Below are 23,195 nucleotides of genomic sequence, written 5' to 3' on the forward strand. Positions count from 1 at the left end.
GAGACGGCGTGTCTTTATGATGCAGAGACAGAATCAGCGTCTGTTCGTTTTGAAGTGTCTGCAGCGCTTCACTCCCCGTAGACCAGCAGGAGGAGTTAGAGCTTTAAATTGAAAGGCAAATATAGTTCACGCTATATTTGAGATATTCATTCCATGGGTTGCATGAGTTCCATGTCGAATGTAACATTAAAGTAATCGTGCAAGTCCAGTCTTGAGCAAGAGGCTGCGTTTTACACTGTGCAGCATGCGTGAATCCATGAGATAAGGAGGCATAAAATGTGATACTGGTTATAGTTTCATGCCTCCATAACTGTAGAGATAACTGCAGTTCAACATGAGCTCCGTTCAGCATTCTGTTAGTGGTTCTTTTACAGCTTTCATCACACATGCACACTTTTGTTCTGTGGTTTCGTTATTAAAAAAAGAAGCTGTGTAAGCTGAAATATCCCCGGGCAAAGCAAGAAGCACCTCTTGGTGTCGGAGGCGATGCTCTGTGGCACTTCCTGACCTGCAGAAAATTAGCCAATCAATACGGCATCAGACATTTGTTCATATAATGTCACGAGGAGGCAAGGCTTAATAGATGGTGTGGGTGTTTGGAGAAAAAAAAAAGCAGTCGATGAAAAAGCCATGAGTTCAAACTGGTGTATGGAGCATAGATCTTCAGCGTATAGAGAGTGGACACAAACATTTGTACAGTCTTAGTCATGTCACAGAGTTGTACGGCAGACACTCCAGTCGTGAGGAAGTGGATTAGAGTTTCAGATATGAGCTATGACAACCTGAGCTCTTCGGTAAACAGCAGCTTACCCTGTGTACAGGAACACAGTTCAGTTCAATCCAGGGAAGAATACTTTATTAACCCCGCAGGGAAATGAAATGTTGCTGTAATTCGTATCATATTGGGGGTTCGTATTATTCGAAAATTTCCACCTTTATGTTGAGTGCATTTGTACAATAGGGATAATATTCCATTTACTTTTAGTAAATCAAAGATGTCCCGCCTTTGGTATTTCAGCTCAACATACAGAGACGACTGTTGGCCTCATGAGCCAGGGCAGATTCAGGATGCATTCACACCAGCCCAGTTCAGTCCGCTTTAATCCAGCTGTTTCCTTTGACTAGAAAGTCCATTTAGTGAGGTTTGAATGCATAATCAAACTCTGATGTGGACCAAAAAAGCAAATTCCTGAAAACCTCGGTCTCAGTTCAGTTGAAGTGAACTCTGGTGTGTTTTGAATGCATATGTGAACACCAAGCAGACCAGGAGCGGTAAACAGACTACTGCACAGGGAATTCTGGGTAAATACAACTAAAACAAACATGTGAGTCTATCGCTAGCGGGAGAAATGACTCATGGTCTTTTACCAAAAAAAGAGAAATCTTACTACCACTAAAATCTGACGCCACTCCATTTTTGTTTACATTTAGTGAAGTGTTTTGGGTTTTTTTCAGAGTTTTTTGTGTTGTCTCCTTTAGTGGTTCTTGGTACAGCGCCCCCACAGGCAAAGGGCAAGAACAGGTTTTTCAGTTGATTTGTTTGGTATGACACAATGCAGTGAAAGTGGCGCTGCTGTTCCATTTTAAGCAGCTGAAAATGGAAGAAATGTTGAAATTTTGGCCCCAAATCAAAGTGAGTCTGTTGGACTATCAGGTGTGAAAACAAACTAAATGTTAAAACTTGGAGTTCCAGGTGACTGTTGCTCTGTCTAGTTCTGCTTCTGCTTTAAAGACTGAATGAAAACTAATATTAGTTTTCATTAATAAAAGTTCAAGTCAAAGGGATTTCCCCTTTATATTTACTATTGGGGGTTTGAAATGGGATGTTCATGTAAGAAACCCTCAAACATCTCACAGCTGAAAGTGAGAAGAGAAAAACTTTCCTCAGGCTGAAGTCAGAAGCTCCTCACTGAAGTTAATACAGCCAAAGGGGCTAACGCTAGCTGCTGGGGCACAGGGTGTCCAGACTTCTTCCTTAGCAAGAAAACATTTTTCCTTTAATGAATAAAAAATATTTTTGCTTTAAATATTAAAGCACTCAGAGAAAACATCAGCATCTTTCTCGATAAAAGAAGTTTATATTTTGTTTAAAGCTCCTCTGGATAAAACGGGTTCCCTTTGATAATCCACCAACTGTCTACCTTTTAAGCTACAATTCAAGGTTAGATATTTTGATATTAATCTCAAGGAACAACATGCTACCTCCACATGTTTTGTCATCTTTGCTGAAAGCTTCACTTGAATCATTTAAAGTAATGCTGGCAGGACCCCTGCTGTGTGTGTTTGGCTGTGTGTGTTCACGGATGGCCTGCGGTCTCCAGTTTTGCATTTTTCATGGCTACCTTCGGCATTCCGACATCGCCACGCTGTGCTGGGAATTGCAGCACAGAGTCTCAGGAGACGGGAAGCTGTCTCACCGTTCCAGGGGAGTTTGTATGCTGACGTACTCTGGCGAGGCAGATCCACCAGCCGGACGTTAGAACACTGAGACAGCCTGTCTGTTACATTGAGGGTAAATTAAAATTCCAGGGAGAAACTGAGCTACTATGATTTTTATGAGGCTTCATAATGCTTTAACTGTCTGAGAGGACATAAGGTTTTGGAATCCTAGATTGAGATTTTGTGTTTTACACATTCCTTGGTGTCTCTGCTGCTCTACTGCGTAGAGACACGTTCCAGCTGCAGAGCTCTGGACGGATGCAGCTGTGGTGAAACTCTCCTTTTGAAGAAAAGGTGCAGCTCTCCTTTTCAGATCTGTTGCGTTTACAGTCTGTTATTACAGTTTATAAATAAAATCTAGATCACATTTAGTATCATTCCAAAGGTTTGCTGTTGCAGCCAACAAATACATAATGATAGCATGACTGAATTTAATTAGGAAGGTCCTCTAAACTATAACTCCAGCCACTGATGCTTACACTTTAAGCATCAGTGTAAATTGTCTTTTATTAAAACCACAAGCAATAAAATTTCTATTTTTGGCTGTTTTAAAGCATAACTGCTGGGAAGAAAAAATATTAGCCCTTTTACAGATTTCTTCTACTTCTCCGATTTTTTATTTAATTTTTTTCCAACAGTGTCCGGTGTTATGGATCAACAAAATAATCAAACCTTATATTAGAAAAAGATTACCTGAAGAAATATTAAAGAGGGCTTTAAATGATGAAAGCTATGCAAAAAAAAAAAAAAAAAACTGTTTCTGTGTGAAAACTACAGTGGATTCCTGGTATTTCAAGTTTCCAGAAATAGAGAATTTCTTTAAATTTAAGACCTCCTCTAAAAATGTTCATAACTGCTTATTTAACTAGTTCAAACACCAAATTTAATATGGATCAATACATACATTGGAAACCAGCCTGGCAATACCATGGATCAGCTGCTTTGCAGACCCAGCCGGGTCATGTAGGATTGAGCCCAGGTATTTCTGCTTCCCGTTGGATGCATGGCCAACACAAACTGAAGGCTTTGTTCACTTCCTCCGTTGCCATTGCTAAAACTACAGCCAGACTACAATACTAAAACAGTGCAAAAAATGTACATCATTCACAACTCCTTCTGTTTGCTGATTAGCCAGGATAAAATTCTACCAGAGAAATCGAGCTCAATGGGCGAAATCTCAGATGGAGCACTGACAGAAGATGAGAATGGTGTTGAACTGTGTAGGAAGGCGATGCCCAGGATAGTAATTCTGTAGATTTACCTCTGAATTAAAAATAGGTTTCCCATTATGTTCTCAAATATTGTGCAGACAAGATTCATGAAGCTCACCAGTTGTCTACTCTAAGGGAAGCCATCAAAGTTGACAGTGATTAAGCCTCTCAGCTGCAGCAGCACAGGGCGTTAACAGTTTGCTACAAATACCTCTTACCTGCCAGCTACCATTGAACTCCTCACATGTAGGCATAGGTTAATTAGCTGCAGGTGTGCCCACATGTGTCCCAATATGTCCCCCCCAATTGGAACACCGGTGAACTCTTGTTCATCTGCATTCAGAAATCACCAACATGTCATTCAACAGGTTCACAATAGCTGCTATTCCTGCAGGCTGCAGCTGCTGGAGGTGAAGGATAAATGATATGTTGCACACAGTTGGCTCCTTTCTGCACATGGCTTATATTCCACTCTGTTTCAATCACTTTTGTAATCACATCATCAAACATGATTAAACCAAGCAAGAAAATTGAGTTGGCATTTTGTAGAAATACTTGAAATTGTCTTGCTGTTTTCTCCTTCATCCAATCAGAAGAGGACAGGTCAGGTAGGCTCAGACATGTGAACCTAAACCACGACGCCATCTTGGACAGCCTCACAAATCACGGGAAATTTTCATAACCAAAAGACTAATTTTACAGTCCAATAATGCATCAGTGGGTTACATCCAAAGCATGAGGACAGGCTTTACATGTATTTATCTCTTCTTTGACATGAGTGTCTTGAGAGCTGCCTTCAGACTACTTGTGGGTCTCTAAATGATTGTTTTGTTTGGCCCAGAACAGCAGTTAAAGTCCATTAATGCAGATGGACACAAACCGAAATATTCTTGAAGAAGAAAATTTTATATATAACACAAAGTATTTGTCTTTTATTGATCTTGTTTTTGCTGCATTTAACTTTCATGAGAAATGGACATACATAGAATACACATTCACTTATACACCAATAAGTGAATGTGTAGATTAGAGGATAAAGATATGCCAAATATAGAAAATAAAAACATTCATTTTGGAGATAACAAAGATTAATAAAATAAAATATTACTTGCTTAAGTTGTAAAGCAGATTAAAAATAAAATAAATTTTGTATTTTTAGTTTCAAAGAAAGTATCATTTTTGTGGGCCGCTTGTACTTGCAACTTGACAATTTGAAGCAGGTGGCAAGAAGTTTGGACCCGCTCCATCACACAGAGAATTTTAAACAGCTGTAGTAACCTTACACTCATAATTAATGTTCTTTTGTTACTGTTAAGGCAGGCGGGTGGAGTTAAGCAGAAGGTGGATGTGTAGGTGCAGCTACCAGCTGCCCTCCTGCTGGCCACAAAATGCTAACCTACTGAGACTAAGTGCCATGAATGGAGGTAGAAATATTGTTAATGGCCTGCAGACCTCTGTGATGGAGAAGTTGGACATGAGCAAAAGAGAAACTGGAAATTACCTCGTCAAAATGGCTTTTTAATGCTCTATTAAAAAGAGCATTAAAACCGACATTTCTGTCAGTTCACTAAGTAATGGACATTTTTTTCTGTCAGGAAAAGAATCACTCTGTTCGTTTCCCCCTGTGATTCAGAATTATTTTAATGTTAATGTACAAACTTGTCCATTGAAGAAGAAAAAAAGAATAAATTATAATTCTGTTTTTCTTTGCAAACATTGAGAATTATCTCTTTAAAGAGTAGTTTGTGTTTTGAACACTTTCTTTTCGTCAGAATTTGCTAAATCCATTTACACAATAAGCTATGAAGAAATATGACTTTCATTACAGTGAGAGACTTAAAGTGTGGCTATGAGGAAGCCAGGTCATAAAACCAGGGTGAGCGTGAAGAAAGGAACCAACAGTGAAACAAAGAAACCAGGGAGCTTAAATACTCAGGAATTGGGATTAGTGACTTGGAAACTACTGTAGATGAGTAGTCAGGGGAACGCTGAACAGCCGAGCTGAGGGAAGGAGACGATAAAACACAGAGGGAGGAGAACCAAAACACAAAAACAAAAGACCGAGAGTGGAACACGGAAATAACTAACAAAAAAACCAAAGGAGTGAACAAACATTACTAAACAAATTATTATTTTAGTAATCATTTATTCTATTTCGACCATTAATTGATTATTCTGACAATATTTGGATGAAAACAAGTCTGAAGGATTTTCATTTAACCACTTGAACATATTTGATACAATATGAGAAACACATAAATACATACAAATACAAACAAATAATTCATTTCCTTTGTTAAATAAGAAAATAAACCTTTTATTTCCTTTAGGGAACGTTTGATTATTGGTAGCAATAGATGCAGCAAAAATAAATCTTAAACCTGAACACTGAGACACTCATCCTTTCTGCTTCACTTCACATCAGTAAGGTTTAGAGTGATTATTTCTTAACCAATTAATAACTTTATCACAAAAAATACTTCTTTAGAGATTTGCTTTAGAAAATTTGAACCATGTGAAGCTTAACCATTACCACTGAAGGTTTGGTAGAACATTTTATTGAGAAGTGGTTTTTATCTTAAATGCAAAATGTTTATTTCCTGTGCAGTTTATGTGGTTCTATCAGCCATTTTTTGAGTCTGTAATGATTAATCGATTATTAAATGAGCTGACAATTATTTCAGTAAACGATTCATCACGAGTGATCTGACTAATAATGTCTGACCCAATGTAGACATCCTAATTAAAATAACAGTAAAACTATCTAAATATAGACAATAATGGCTCGCGACACACTTTATTTACGTTTATTTACCAAACTTAAAAGTGTCAAAGCTATAGAAGCAGAAAGGAAATGAATTCAATTTAACCAAATATTAAACATCTACATATTGTCCAGATCTGCGTAGTTATCTGGTCTGAGGTTTCACAGAGGTAGAAACTGTTTGGTGACAAACTGCTGACAGACGACTGTATTCACATGTAGGAATATTTGTGTCCTTGCAAAATAATAATAATAATTAAAAAAAACAACTAAAAAACACTTGTGATTTAGAACAGAAATTAAATTTAATACAAGGCATGGTTCACAGTTCAAATCTTTTTTCTAACCTCAGTTGAGTTTAGGTTTAAATAATCTAAACATGTAAAATGTAAACGGGGACAAATGTAAAAAGAAAATCCAACTTGCCACTCAGGCGAATATTGTAGTTATTGCCATGTTTACACAGCCAGCATTTTACAAAGTAACCATAACTGACCGTAGACTGAGGAAGAATTTTCTTAGAAACATGAAATCCAAGAATATTAGTCTGTTTCTCTTCCAGGTTATTTAACGTTGAATGCAGAAAACAGCTGATATCAAACCAGAAGAAAACTGAGCCTCCCCGGTCGGTGTGCTGGTCCTGTGTCTGTCTAGTTCATCTGTAGATATAAACTAATGTTAGAATGTTTCATTATTACATTTACACACATACATAGATGGATGGTTTGACTCCAGGTACTGAACACAGACCCAACCGCTGAAATGTACTTTTCTGCCTAATTGGCCACAGAGCATGGAGGTTAAATTTGTTAAAATAATGATTTCCCCCCACACATTAACTTGCTGCAAATAATAACCACCATACTATTTTTTGCAACTGTATTCTTGTTAACGTCCACATATTTTTATGATATTTTCATGTTTTACTTTCTTCTTTTCCTTTTTTGTACAAACAAGCTCATTATTCTATACGCTTGCCTCCCCCTCAGTTCATCCTTATTAAAGATGAATCTCTGGGCATATGAAGACATAATCCTTGGCTTTTTTCTTTTCCCAGATATTTCTCTTGTGGTCATTAAAGCACAGAGAAAAGATAAATTAATCAGGGATCAGTGCGCAGGTCATGTGGTGTTTTTAAGCTGAACTGCAATAAAAGAAACACTTGTTCTCGAGAACTGAAAGTAACTCCAGATATCCCCAGGTTCTTTAACAATCTGCTTCTACTTTATGTGATAATTAATGAACACAGATGTAGAAATGCTCCATTATAAGTTCCATTAGTCTGCAGGAGACGAGAGTCTGTGGGAGAAAACCCAGGCGGGCGTGTTTCCTGTGCTGAAAGTTCTGCTCATTTTTCTACACAGATAATGCTGGTTGACTTAAAGAGAACACATGAATAAACACCTTAAAATTCTGTTATCGTATCACTAATAGGGAGCTGAAATAATATCTTCATATATTCTGGGTCAGTGGAAAGCAGATTTAACAAGTGTGGTTCAAGGTTTTATTTCCAGTGAATTGTGTTCAGTGTTCAAACCAGACCAGGATGGCAATAAAAACCAGCCAGAACATGGAGGGTCTCACTGGGTGTTGAAGAGGTTTTCTGTGTTGCTTTAAGACTTAAGGTTACCGTTATATGTGGTGTTTATTCTCTGGCTGATTTGAAATTGCAGAAAGTTTCTACGGTTCATCATGAGGTGAAGGTTTTAGTTAACCTATGCTGTGTAGCTGATTGGTCATCACAGAATAAAACATTCACCATGTTGGTCACATGCTAAGGCTAACTGTGTTTACCCGGGGCTGCTAGCTGAGCCAGCAGTGAAGGAACCTCACATTTAGACCCTTCATCATAACTGAGGTAGACAGTACTGTAAACCTTAAGTGTCCAGAACATTTACTAAGATATGTAGTAGAATTTTACTGTAAGAATGAAGTTTCAAAGTATGTAAAACTTTCCTTCTACCACAATCAACATGCTAGAGATCACTTTCTTCATGAATGAAAGAGTAACAAAGTATAAACATTATCCTTATAGTTGGATTGTTTTACTGACAATTCAGTTTTTGTTTTCCTGTTTTTGGGAGCGATTGAGAGAGTCATACAATACAAACTGAAGGAGAGGATAGACAGACTGAAGCTCGAGGGATGACAACCATGAACTTCCAGAGAGTTAAGCGGATGACATGTATCCTGCCCTCCTGACTCATCTGGTAACCTCTGTCTCTCTTCATCCCACTCTTCTTCCTCACTCTCCTCCTCTACCTCCTCTCTCCATGTCACTCCTCTGTGCCCTCAGCACTAAAACTCTCTGTATCACTTACCAAAACTACCCAAAGTCTCTTTTGACATGTCCTGCCTCTTCCTCCTCCTCCTCCTCTTCCTCATGGGAAACGTTACTCATTCCAGCTTCCTCCTCCTCTCTCACTCATTTATGGTTGGAAAGCTTGCCAGCGACTCATCATCCACACAGCTCCTTTCATTCAGCGTTGTCTCCAAAGGCAACCGTGGTTCACTTCTTGACCTTGAATCGTTTTAGACAGGCTGTTTCAGAATCCGTTTTACATTTTGGCTAAAGCCTTTGAAATCAGCCATATTAATATATTTTATGATGTGAGTATTAATATAATGTCTGGTTGTGTTTATTTTGTTAGTTTTTCTGTGTTGTATTACTGCTGTGCCATGCAAAAGTGTTGGTACATTTTGCCACATTACAAATACAAACTTCATTGTATTTTACTGAAGTTTTATGTGATAGACTGAAAGTACTATTTTGTCACTATGATGTAGAAATGAAATATTTGTTTCTTAAAGGTCAACGGAAGCAGTTCTGGGTTTTCTGTCATGAAGATTTTTTTGATGCATAGAATAGTAATGATAATTTTAGAGTTAGATAACTAAGAAAGTCAACTACTGGGCATAAAATGTTACAAAATAAAGTAAAATTGTGACAGATTAAGCAGAAGTGGAATCAAACTCTGATTGTTTCCGGCTTTAAAACCCAGAAAATCACATGAAGTGTCTTTACAGCGCTGTTCCACTTCTACATTACATAAACCACAGCCTGCCTCAACAACTGAGCCAGCAGAAACTCTGAATAGTTACCATAATAGAAAGGACAAACTAAGTCTAATGAGAAGCAGGTAAAGGGTGTATCCCTGCCAAAGTGAGCTGCTGATCAGGCTGATAATAAGCCAGCACTGCCAGCTGATCTGTCCCCAGAGGGAAATGATAAGGAGGATAATGATTTTTTTTCTCAGCCACTGCATGAGCTGAAAACAGAAGGACTAGCAGCAAACGCATAGATTGGAAAGCAGTTTACAGAATCTACTGAGATCGAGACGCCAGCTGAACTGCTTCCAAAGTTGAGATGCACTAAAATTCTCATTTTTATGAAGAAAGAGGAGCCTAGCATAATTTTATTTCCACACTTACAAGAAATGATGAAAAGATTTTCTTTTTTGTTGAAAATAAAACTAAAACTTTAAGATAATTCCTAGAAACATCACATTATGTAAAGCTGCATAGTAATGACTCTGATTTCCTTATTAGTTTAAATTGTTTCTGTATTAAATGGAAACAAATGAATTAGACTTAAGAAAAAATAGAAAACTTGATATTACCAAGCTATGTACATCTCTGCTCAGGGTTTACATTGTAAACCTTTTGGCTCCATGTCTGCTGGATCCTCTTCTTATCACCGTCTTCAATCAATTCAATTCAATTTATTTATATATAGCATATACTGTATATGTAGCACCGATTCACAGCAAATGACGTCTTGAGGCACTTCACAAAGAAAAGTCATCATCTCCATTCAGTCACACATTCAATCCAATTCATCCCAGTTATCAAACTGAGTTGAGTTCAGTTTATTATTCAAATTAATTAAAAAGTTTCCAATACAATAATGTTACTGAGTGAAGTTTATCTGTATCACATTTCAGCAACAAGTCAGTTCAAAGTGCTCTTCATCATAAAAACATCATACAGTCACCAATTATGAAACAAGTTATAAACATTACATTTTGTCAAATGCCATCATGGAAATCATCAATCAGATACACATCAAATATATTCATCAATGTTCTGGTTATTATGAATCAAAGGCAACTCTAACCAGGTGGGTGTTTTACTTGATTTAAAGGAAGTCAGTGTTTCAGCTGATTTTCAGTTTTCTGGAAGTTTGTTCCAGATTAGAGGAGCATAAAAATCGAATGCTGCTGGTTCTGTTTTTGGTTCTTCCTGGTTTTAGTCAGAACTCCAGCTGCAGCGTTCTGGATCAGCTGCAGCTGGAGGATTGATTTGTTAGTCAGACCTGTGAAGACGCTGCTGCAGTAATCAATGCAACTAAAGATGAACACAGGGATGAGTTTCTCTAGATCTTGCTGAGACATTAGTCCTGGAAATGTTCTTCAGGTGATAGAAGGCCAACTTTGTAACCTTCTTTATGTGACTCTGAAGGTTCAGGTCAGAGTTGGTCTGTTGCATAAAATCCCAGTAAGATAATGTTTCAATGTTCTACTCCATGTGTAAAGGCTTCAGCCCTCAACATGTCTTTAGCCTCTCAACTTTAGAATTACAGTTGAATAAAAACCAATGGTGCAAAAAATATGAGAAAGTTTGTGGTCATAACGAGACAAAACGTGGAAAAAGCTTCAGGAATATGAATCCATATAAGCTAACAACATGACAAATGAAAAGAAAAGAAAGGAATAAAGATCAATAATTTGTTGAAGCTCCATAGCATCACCAGACCTTGCAGCTTTAGTATATTGTAATGCTTTTTGAATAATAAACCTCTTATGGCCTGAAGCCAAATGCTAAAAAGTTGACACTTTTGAGAAACGCTCAAATCTGATCTGAAATTTAAAAAAAGTTATAGCAGCTTAAGCTTAAAGTGAGGAAGAGTTTACACATTAAAGAATAAATCAGTTCTAAAAACCTCATAACTAATGATACGGCAATAGTAAAGATAAAAGGATACAGATGAATGGAATGCCTTTAAGAACCAATGTTTTTGAGGGAATGTCTGCTCTCAGCTTGATGACTGGTTTCCTGTAGGGTTTGACCCAGTGACTCACCACAGATGATGTTCAGTAACCCCAACAGACTGGAGCAGTTATGACATTTAGATAATGGACACTCCTTTCAGACATACATGTTCTAAACTTTGAACAAACTATCATCTTTCTAACATTTCCTGTTTGTTTTCTTGCTCCAAAAGTTCAATAAATTTCCCTCGGCTTTCATAAATAGTTAAACTGAAGAATATATTTCTGGCCGATTCACTTTTAAGGCTTCAAGGAATATCTCTGATGTTAAGATCGACCTTGCAAAGCAACAAAACACAAAGTTACTTTATTTTAAAAGGAAAACTACCTTTGCAAAGTAAATCCAAACAAAAGGAAAGTGCAGCTTCATGTGATTGGAGCCCTTGTCTGGTTGTTCATCAGTTGTTAGTAAAAGCAGCAAATTTATTCTCTTTGATAAATTTATCTAATGTTATTAAAAACATACATCACAGCATTTAAATGGAATCTGGGAGTTTTCAAATCAACACAATCCCTTTCCGCACACAGCCTTGCATCACAATTTATGTTCACATATTCAAAGTGACATTGATATTTTTTGGTACCCTGTCCATACTATATTATTTCTACTCTATCTTTTGTTTTGGTATCATAAATTATATCCATATTTTGTTTCATATTTTTGCAATTAGTTTGTTTTGTGAAAATCTTTTCTATGTCTCAAAACATGGTCTTGCCTTTCTTCATTTTGAAATTGTATTTATGTGTCTGTTCAGATTGGCAGGTTGGATCTGGACTGTATGGAGTTGTGGACACACTTTCTCTAATGCGCTAATAGCATGGCTAGGTTTCTGTTTAGAGCTTCAGATGTTTTGCTAAATTTGAAAATGCTTAGCGCACTTAGCTTCTCCTAAGTTTATTTTTATGATTTGTAAGCTTTTGGTTGAATAAAATTCGAAATCTGTGTTGAAGTTTTGATCATTGACTTTTAAGAATCCTTCAGCTAGTTAGACATTTATATTTTAAAGCATTTAGCTTTAGCTCAACACTAAATGCTGAGTGCTTTAGGGTTAGCACTGCTAACTTTTCAGTTAGCGGTGCCCACGACTGGTTTTATGCTTCTTAAAGGGAGTTCTGAGAATAATCTACATAGTAAGGTAGTGTTGGTCATGTCTGCTATAATATCGTATCTCTGCTCCATGAAAATGCCTCCATGTTTTGTCTTAGTCCTCATTCTGAGTCTGAACAAGTAAAATGAGCCACAAAAACAGCATTCTCCTCCATCTTGTTGTCTTGTCTTCTCTGATTTATGGATGCGGAACAGACAGTGCAGATGAAACACTTTTTATTTTGCAAGATACCTTGTTGCCACAGCAACGGTTGTCAGCAAAAACAAAGCAAAGAGTGAAAGAAGACCAAGAAAGGATGATGAAATAATGAAACAGGTCAGTGAAAGATGACATTCAGATTCAGTGTTGAGACCGGCAACTCTGACTGCAAAGAGTTTGGGATGTTTGAACTCACATTTGAGCTCCCATCACAGAGCCATGGATCTGTCAGCTGGGTGCGTGCCGCAGCATGCTTCCTGTCTGTCTGTCCTAAAGTTTGGCAGTGACCAGAGGTAGAACAGCAGACTGAAGAGCAGCACAATCAACAGTGGAATGAACTTTTGTCTCTAAAGACCAGATTGTTAAAACACTGGTGAAATTGAAATTGCTTAAATGCTATGCAGCGTTGCAAACAAGGTAAAGTGAGCAAAAGAAGACCGAACGGCGGACAACGTGCCGTTGCTATTCGGTGTTGCCACCGTTCCTTCAGATCCACCATCTGTCTAGGTCCCTTTATTCTTTCTCTAAAGACTGGCGGGCGCTAATTGATGAAAGCATGTAACAAACTGCCTGCTCTCCACTCGTGAAAATAATAATGTCACTCCTCCGTGCCCATCTGCACAGTAAACCATTTTATTTTCTGACAGGGGGAGCTAAAACAGGTGAGGACTGGGAGTGTTTGTGTGCCGCGCTCCACCTGGAGCCACCAAAGAACAAGCATCATCTGTATTAACAAAGGCAGCAGCAGCAGGGAATTAGTTTGCACAATAAGATCTGCACGCACATAATCAACTGAGGAGGAATTCATTATACTCTGGATCTAGCATTGACTGGAAACAGATACAGAATGATGTGAATGTCAGTCATCCACCAATACAAAACTTCTAAAGATGTTAGAATATTTTTTTTTTCAGTAGCATGAGCACAACTCTAAAAATTTTAGGATTTTTTAAAATCTATAAATAAGTATGTTTATTCAGTGAAAACTAACATCCTTATGAAAGTTTGAATGTTTTTCATTGTCGATTCCACTGGGACATCAATTAATATCACTATGTTTAGAAACGTTATTAAACACAATTGTTGTTATTAAAAGCATCTGCACCTTTTAATAGTGAAGATGCTATTAAAAGGTGCATCTGCACTACCAGGGCCGGCCCAAGGCATAAGAAAACTAAGCAGCCGCTTAGGGCCCCAAGGCCACTAAGGGACACCTTCAGTGGAGCTGATTTTTTTTTTTTAAATAGTAATAATTTCTATGTCATAATATCAAAAACACACAATTTCACTATGAAGTGATTTGTGTTTACAATAATATATATTTGATAATGAATGTATGTGGAAATTATTATTTTATTGATAAAAAGAAAAAAGATAAATTGCTCTTGGGGGCCCCTGGTGGTCGCGGTAGGTACCGCTTTGCCGGTATCATGAGCTGCCGTGCAATGTGCAGCACGCATCCAAACGTAAAAAGCTCCGGTCAGAAGTTAAGAAAGCACTAATGTCTCAAAAAAGGACTTGTCCTTCAGGGAGGGAGAAAAGAAAGAGAAAGAATAGAAAAAAGCCAAGATAAAGGTTTGTTTTAATGTGCCTTGGTAATGTAATGTACAGTAATTACCTTGAGGTAGTCAGATAAACACAACCTTGGTTCTGTCAAAGTTCTTTACAGCCGGTTAGTAACAGAGCTTTTATTCTGCATTCAGCAGATGATTAATAACTCTAAATGAGCCTAACTGTATCTTCTCCAGTAAAAAGATGATGACCTCTATCCTTAGCTCACTTTCTCTTTCAGTGTTGTTAATAAAAATCAGGTGGACTTTTTTGTATTTCAACACTGCAAGCGGCTCCAAACACGACCACGGCCTTTAGCAGAGGGAGAATAACTGTGTTTGCTGCATCCTTGTTTTTGTCTGGAAAACCAGCAGCTATTCAACGCCCCTATTTCTCTCTCCCTCTCTGTGTGTGTGTGTGTGGGCGTGGGGGTGCGCGTGTGCGCATGTGTGTATGTGGAGGTCCGACTCTGGCCTCCATCTTCCTTGATTAACTAGAAGAACCAAATTAATTCTTAATATTTAGTCATTTATTTATTGAAGCAAAACACCAGAGGAAATGTGAAGGTTCAGTATTTTACTTTCATAGTTAATTTTCAACAATGACAGTTGAGTTAATTCAAGGCTGTGATAAAGTATTTGTCTCTAAAAGTTAAAAATAACTTTTTTCAGACTATGATATCATTTACTAAGAGATTATTATTCTCTTCACTTCCTCATATGCAGAAGAGGCATTCAATGTGGGTAGAGGAGTTTATCCCTCCATGATTTATTGAGCTGGAATTGGAATGATGAGTCTGCAACCTAAATACTAAATTTGGATGGAGATCTCCAGGTATAAACTTCTACTGTATTCGCTTATGAACATGCATCAAGTCAGACACATGTAAAGTGTCTGACTGAGACTTAATTTAGCACTAGGGCTACATTCTCACAGTGTGACCCAAATCCGATGTCTGTGGCCCATTTTCACCGCAGTCTGAATGGCCCAGTTCTAATCTTTTCACCCACCAAAAAAATCTGATCTGTGCCACTTCCATATGTGGAACTAAATCAGATACAGATCTGACTGATTTCAAAGCGCCTGCAATCTGAACATTCATGTCGTATTTTATCCGAATTTCACGTCATTGATATGAGATGTGCGTCATAAATCTGAAGAAGAAGAAGTCACGTGGGAAAGTACCTGATGCCCACTGTTAAGCATGTTGGAGTATCTGTGGTACTGTGGGCCTCTTGTTCATTTGAAGGTCATGGGAACCTTCCTGAAGCACTTGGTGTCACAAACTCTTTCAAATACCCTGAGATCTTCATCCAAGAGCTGCAGTCTCCTCTCTACTGACCAAAGGACATTTCTCCAGTCTCCTGTCAGCGTTCTTCAGTTTGATTTCACTGTGTCTCTTCTGCTGCAGTGGAGATTTTCTTCATCTTTAGCCTTGCAGGGCGTTTAGCTGCAGAGCTCTGGTGATTGTCTTCCTTGAGAATTCCTGACTTATCACAGATATCCCCTGATATCTTTTAAATCTTGCACTTCCTGCCTCTGCCAGGTTCTGAATTTTCATGATGGTGTATCTCACTCCAGTTCTTGACACTTGGAAACATTGTGACATTGGGATCAACAGCAGCATTTCTTGTTCTCAAGTCTGATTTCAGTCGTCATCTCAAACACTCAGACTGAAGTCTTTGTGTATAAATGGGAATATTAGAAGGAAGGATCATCATTTTGTCTTGGACTGTTGACATTGTGATACTTTCATTGCGTTCTTGAGCAATCACGCATATAACTTGTGAAGGCATCGTGAAAAAGCACTCTATTATTTTTTAGTGGTAATGATTAGAGGTTTTATTAATGATGGTGTATAAATACATCTGAGTTTTTCCAATAGCAAAGCCTTGAACCTTCTTATCCCTACATGATGTGCTGGAAAAACCTTTTTGTGCGATGAGGTAAATGTAGTTTTTATTTAAAGCAAGTCCCTTGCTGATCTCGCCATGATGTCTTTTGATTCCGATATGCTATTTCCCAGCAGCATCTCTTGGCTGTGCAATGATTCATTTTCCACCAACCATATTTAAGAGTTGACACTTTGTGGATCCTTCCATCTAAAGAGGTTTACCCTAGCAAGAGTGCATACATCATGAGTACAGCCGGCCCCAATGGGAGCTAAAGCTTCATATCTCGACAGGACCGGCACTGATATATACTTCACCCACAGAGCTGTGCAGAAAATGAAATCCCTAACCTTGGCAGCTTTAGTGCTAGGCTCTACTCATTGAGCTCCATGGGAAATTGAGTTTGCAAACCCAACGGCAGTGCTTTCAGATCCACCCAAAAGCACTAAAAAGTGCAGAGTTTCAAAGAACAGATCATGTTATTTCTTTTGGTTGTAGAGAAGCAGCTAAGGTCACAGAGGCTAAACATACAGCGCCCACACAGTTGTATTCACTAGAATGTTCTAGAGAGATGCAAGTCTTTACTCTGATACTCCTAAGTTACCAGTTGCTTCTAGAAGTCATTAGGAAAAATGGTCCACCTATGTGGAATTTGATGGATTAAAACCAGTTGTTCATTTTTAGGGATCATTTTTCAACAGACAGCATCATGAAGACCATCTGACAGGGTCGGTGAAGTTCTGGAAGAAAACACACAAAGACTTGAGAAGCTAAACACTCATCTAGAGCTACAACAGAATACTTTAGATCAGGAGTCACCAAAAGGTCATCTGTGGCACCAGATGACATTTTGACCATTGAGTAGCCTGCAGAGCTGTTCCAGAATTAGATCAATCTTTAACCCTGCTGCAGTCCATTGGCTTAGTATTCCGTCCCTGTTTTATTAACAGAGAGAAACTGCTGACGGTTTATTCATATTTTTCAGAGTGAAGATAATATCTGTCACGTTCAGTGGATCCTTTCAGGCATCGGAGGGCGCTCTCTGGGTCACTGCTGACATGAGAAATGATTCACTTATACATAGGCTAACATCGCCTGATAAGATTTAGGTCAGATTGGACTGAGCATTAGAAAGACCAGCTCACCCACCACCATGTTACAGAGGGCTACTCAGGAGATAAAGTCACTGTCTGTCAGTGTGGTTAAAGCCAAACGTCTGTTCTTCCCATAGATTATATCCTACCATGTCAGCAAGCGGGATATTTCCAGTGCAGCGAGTGCAAAACATGTCACAGCCGCTTACTGCAAACGTTTCCTTGCCTGTCCTTTTTAGAACTTCTTCAAGTGAAGCCAGACACTTATATTTAGGGAGGAACCCATGAAAGGAAATTCTGCACATTAACTGCACAAGGTCACAAATAACTTCCAAGCATAAAAGCACAACATACAATCCAATCGCCTGTAAGAGCAGTAAAAGGTTTAATGCCTCTTCCTTTTCATCAGAGAAATTGCGCTACACACAAGAGAGTAATCAGGTTCTCTGTGTTTTAGGTGTTCCAATTAGCACTGGAAGCCTACAAGCTATTTTACTGTGCAAGCAGAAACGCAATGAGGCATTTAATGTCAAATATGTGAGCAACTTTTGACATGATTACTAACAACCTCTGGTTTCCTTGAGATAATTTGAAGCAATACAAGCTGATGTTTTATTTTCTCTGTTGTGGCTTTGAAAGTGGAAGGTGTGTGCAATTCTTAAAATGTCAGCTACCAAATGTAGATGTTTACCACCCTAATATTTTAAGTGTTCTCCTTTAACGCCTGTGTGCTAGTTGATGGATTTAGCCTATGATTGTAACATCACAAACATTACACTTAAAAATTAAAATAGAAGCAAAATTTCTACATGAGAATATATTAAAAAAGAATAAATAACAAGGTTCAAACCGAGCCTCCAATTTCTGTTTATGTACAAGCTAGCATTAGTTAGCTGCTACAGTTAGTCACCAAACTGTTGGTTTATAACTCTCAATAAGCCTCCAAACAGATGCTTTTATGGTAATTTGTATTTCTTTCTGTAACCATGAGACAGAATTTGTTGTTATATTATTAGTTAAAATCAACAATATAAGTCATTTCACCAACATGTTGCCAGTATGTTCAGACACCTGAATGATTGAGCAACAAAACACATCAACAAAAAAATCATAGAGCAATCAATGTAGTTTATTTTCTTTTAAGTTCTACAACTGAAATCGAACATTTAAATTTTTTTCCCCCAGTAGATCAATGCAGAGTTTTAGAGAAAGTTCTGGCTTTAAAGAAGTAGCATATCATTCACTCTAGTTTTATTTTCTATGTTTGCACAATGGCACTTTTTGTCAATGTGAGTTTTCCAAAGAAACATGTGGCTCAGCATGGTGGAGATATGATGATGCTGAGACTGTTTTATTTTTATAAGTATCAGTCTGTATGTTTTGTTTTGACCTTGCATGAGGTATGGAAAATCCTCAGAGAATTCAAACATGTTTCGTACTTTTAATTTCAAATATCATTGAACTTCTATGTTAATTTTACCTTTAAATAAATGTTTCAAATAAATCATAAAAAGCATAAAAAATAATATGACATTCATGCCAATGCTGAGTGGACTATGCCTCTGAACTGGAACTCATTTCTGTCAGACTAAGTTGTTTTTTCACAAAACACATTTCTCAGCATTGTTTATGCTTTGGATTTGACCTTATTATTTAAATATAACCTGTTTTCAGACCATGAAGAAAATACCTGCACTTTGACAACAAACACAACAAACATAAAAAGCATTAATATTTGATACAAGTCATGAACACCCCACTGCTTCCACTACATTATATTTTTTTACATAAGAATTGTAGGAGTTTTTTAAAAGACAAAACAAATGAATAAGTCTAGACATGCACTAAATTATTTAATTTTTAATGCACACCACTCTGAACACAAACACAAAGGTTACAGCCACAATTACATTGGGAGTGAATTGAGTGAAGATTACCATAAAAAATTCTTTTTACTTTAAGCTGAAATTGTTCAACAAGTTTTCATGGCCTGAAAAATATCCATTCTCCATACACTTGATACTTAGCAATGACCTTATCTGTGACCATAGCCAGTCATATTCCAGCTAAAATATCTTTTAAAATATATTTGTACTATGATTTGATCTGTTACCTTGGCCGTTCATGCTCATCTATGTCACTGTCCCTCTCTACACAAAGGATTTTTTCTTCCACTTTTGTCTGTTATCTGTCTGCAGTGGGCTTGACTGTGTCATGATATTAACTCAAATATTTTTAAAAAATGTCTTATTGCTGTTGAAATAATACATTGATCATGTTGGTTATACATATTCTAAATAACATAGAATATAATATCTTTGAGACTAAAATTCTGCCTTATTCGCAAGAAAGTGGGTAACTGTTAAAGGGTCCGCCATTTTAAATATTTTGAACAGATACATGGTGGAACACAAAACAAATTTTTGAATAAACATCCTGAGGTGATTTTCAGTAAAAAAAATTTATTGTAGACAATATTATCTTTGTTGTCCCACTCTTTAGTAGGTCAAAAATGATAAAATCAGTTAATCAATCATAATCATTTAACTGAGATTAATTTATCCATCAATTTCAACAATGTACAAACAATACAAATAAACTATGCAAAAGCAACAGATAAAATATTCTGGTGTAAAAACAGAAAAGTTAACATGAAGATGAAGATGGGACAGAAAATAAAACCATTAGGTTGCGTTCACATGTGTCATTCTTTGTAACAATACTAACATCTAGCTTCTTCTTCTACATGACTGCTGCAGAAGTTCACACTGTGGCTAGCTCTGTATTTTGACACAATGAGTTTATCGTCAGTAACGTCTGTTTTTCTCTCTCTCTTTTTCTCTCCTTCCTGCTGCCTGGAACATCAGACCACTTGGGCATTGAGTTCATGGGTAAGGAAGCTTTTCTTGTCTTCACATGTGCTTGACTCACGCCTGTAAACATCGTAGAGGTTTCATGTTGGATCAACATTACACTGCTTGATTGCTTACACGCAGAACAAGGATTGACGCCCAGCGAAAGCCCCCCCCCCCACACACACACACAGGTCTAATCAGACGTAGTGTTATCTGGCTTGACATGGATGTGTTCTTACACCCCTGCATGATGCATCTGATCTCTTTGTGGAACTCTTTGTTGCTTAAACATGTCACAGTACTATTTACCCAAACACATTTACGTATCTTTTCCCATTTCTATTCTCCATCTCGTGCTATCTCACATTTCTTTGACATGCAATTGCTTATGAAGTGTCCCCTCAGAATACCAATGTGCTGCAGTCTCCTTGGAAACGGGGAGAACAGAGAGAGCGCAGTGTGGCTGTTCTCTTTTTTCTTTTTCTTTCTTTTTGTAACGTTGGCAGTGTTAGCAAATGAATTCCTCATTAGTACTTGCGTGCACGTTGATGGCAAAAGTTCAAAAGCATGAATCTGAAAAAGCTGAAGTTTGGTACAAATGTTTGGTTGGGTGGAGGTTTTTTTCTTCCTCCAGTCTTTGTAGAGCGAATGTTGGTGCGTCTCTCCCAGGCACATGCCCGTGGGCTGCGATGGGTGGAGGCCAGCGGATTCACAGTGCCGTTGCCAAGCTCCTCTCTTGTGTTCCTGGCTCTGCTTTGCGCGCTCTGTGCCGGGTATTGCAGCCGAGGAGCTCCAGTTAACGGCCTGGAAGCTCGTTGTTAGCCGCGGCTCGCACCATTCTCTCAGTCGGAATTGTTAGGACCATTTCCAGAAGCTCTGATCGCAAAAAAAACCCATAATTAAGTCCAAAAGAATGACCTCCCACTTTATGACTGTATTGAAAGAGCAAGAAGAGCTGCTTTTCTCCAGTTTTTTTTTTTACCCTCCCATTGCCCGTCAGACATTTGCATTTGTGAAGCCTGCTGAGACTTTGCAAACTTGGCAGTGACAGATGATCTTTACCGTAGAGCTTTCTTGCAGGTTCTTCCTCCCATTTATATTCAGCTGTGAGGTTTCATGCCTTTTGCAACATTGTTCAGGCTGCCACATTCTCTTCAGATCGCTAGCCCTGCCAGCATCCTCGCCAGCGTTGTGTTAAGCAGCACACGCGAAGACAAGCGTCTCCCACACTTGACGGTAACATCTCAATGTCTGTGGCTTGGCGAACTGTCTCTCCCAAGAAATAAGAGAAATATTTAAATCATCTGCAGCGGCTCTCCAGTAGACTTTTGTGAGTTACTTTAAAAAAAAGGGAAAACATTCAATAGGAACATCTGAATACACATCTTACATTTTCTCTTCTGATCTTCAATAGAAACTCAGTTTTGAGATTTACATAATGTTTTCAATTTTAGGTGTACAACTTTGGATTTGACGGTAATTTCCTCTAATCCACACAAGTTCATATTTTAACATACAAACTCTAATACAAACATTAACCCACACTGATATTTGGATTATTTTTCAAGTCCAAATTTAGAGAACTCACATCCTTTTTTCTCGGTGAACATGCTTCTGGCTTGTTCTGGAATGATATTTGACCCCAGAAAGTTGAAGCTCATTTAATTTGCTTGGTTTTCTCTCCTTTAACCTTATTTTAAAAGGAACTTATTATGCAAAATTAATTTTTTGAATGGATTTGTACTTCCATTCTAGAAATACTCTGAACCACCCAGCCGTTTTACTGACAATAATTCAATGTGTTTTGGTTTTTGGAAAATGAATCATTTCAAAAACCTCCTGATTATGACATCACACTTGGCGGGCACTCCCCCCTCACTTTGGAACCGCAGCTGAACTCAGCCCCTAACCTACAACCCAAGCAGAGCTCCAGCATGTTTGGTCAGCTGGATGCACTGCATGATGGCTACTGGAGAAGAAAAGTGTTTTGTTGTTGATGTACCATCCAGAAACCACTTGCTGCATTCTTGCTGGTTGTGCAGGAGGCTCTACTTTTGCTTTTCGAAGATGCATGGCTGTAAAATTGTGAGTGTAAACTTTGAGTTGAGACTGTGGCCAGCAGCGGCTTATTTGCTTAAAAGTCTAAGCAAAACTGAGCTCAGAACAAACAGAACTGTGGAGGTGAAATGTCTTTATCTAAGAATGATTTTGAGCAAAAGACGTAATGAACATTCAGATGTTTGTTCATACACTTATCCTATCCTAACTTGTTCAAGAAAGCAGAACCTTAAGTTCTTCAGAGTATTTACCAAAACCAGCTTTGCCATAGACCTTTCTATATCTCTCTTGTTTTAAATGTTTTGCATTGTACTTTATTTCAAACTTACAGCCCATATCAGGTGAATTGTGTTAATATTTTGGGATTTTTATGAACGTAAACAAAACTCAAGTTTATATTTTTGGGGAATAACAGAGCTACCGTTCAGGGCGTGATTTAACCTACAATGCATTGATTTGTGCTTAGTTTTATATAGGACTTGCCATTTAAATTAGTAAAATAATCTTTCAGTACTGGATAGGGCACCAAAACTGGCTCTGACCCAGTTTACAGGGCCCACATCCCTGTAAATACGGCCTTGATGATGAGTGTATGTGAATATTTAAGGGTTTTACCCTCTTTTTTATGCCATGGTTTGCAATCCATTAGGCATTTGTGAATTTATCTGTTTTATGCAATATGACCATCATGTTTTCCTTGTTTGTGGTTCATTTTTAACTTCCTGATGAAACACAGAGCTTTAGGGTTTACTTCCATCCTGTTTGTGGTGAGACCTGTATCACATGCCTTTGCTTAAAAAAAAATCTACATTACTTAGAAAGCTCAACTGTAAAATTCTGTCTATGAAGACAGTCCATATTTCTGTTAAGGATTTATAAGCAGTGAATCTCCAACCTTCAGCTTCTGAGGCTAAAATTAGAAAGGAAGCATATAAAGGTTAAGATTTCTCCACCCTGGACATAACCTCACCCA

The 23,195-nt window shown here is 37.9% G+C and overlaps 1 protein-coding gene across 3 annotated transcripts in view; it reads left to right on the forward strand.

Annotated features, from left to right (window-relative positions):
* The window catches only part of nrg3a (neuregulin 3a), a 519,285-nt gene that overhangs the window by 449,030 nt on the left and 47,060 nt on the right, over positions 1–23,195 (forward strand). For all 3 annotated transcript variants that reach the window (XM_032553044.1, XM_032553045.1, XM_032553046.1), the window contains one exon: positions 20,177–20,200. In XM_032553044.1, coding sequence (XP_032408935.1) covers positions 20,177–20,200 — 24 coding nt within the window. The remainder of the gene's footprint in view (positions 1–20,176; positions 20,201–23,195) is intronic.

This window comes from Xiphophorus hellerii, chromosome 22, assembly GCF_003331165.1.
Source record: "Xiphophorus hellerii strain 12219 chromosome 22, Xiphophorus_hellerii-4.1, whole genome shotgun sequence".
NCBI classification, from domain to species: Eukaryota; Metazoa; Chordata; class Actinopteri; order Cyprinodontiformes; family Poeciliidae; genus Xiphophorus; species Xiphophorus hellerii.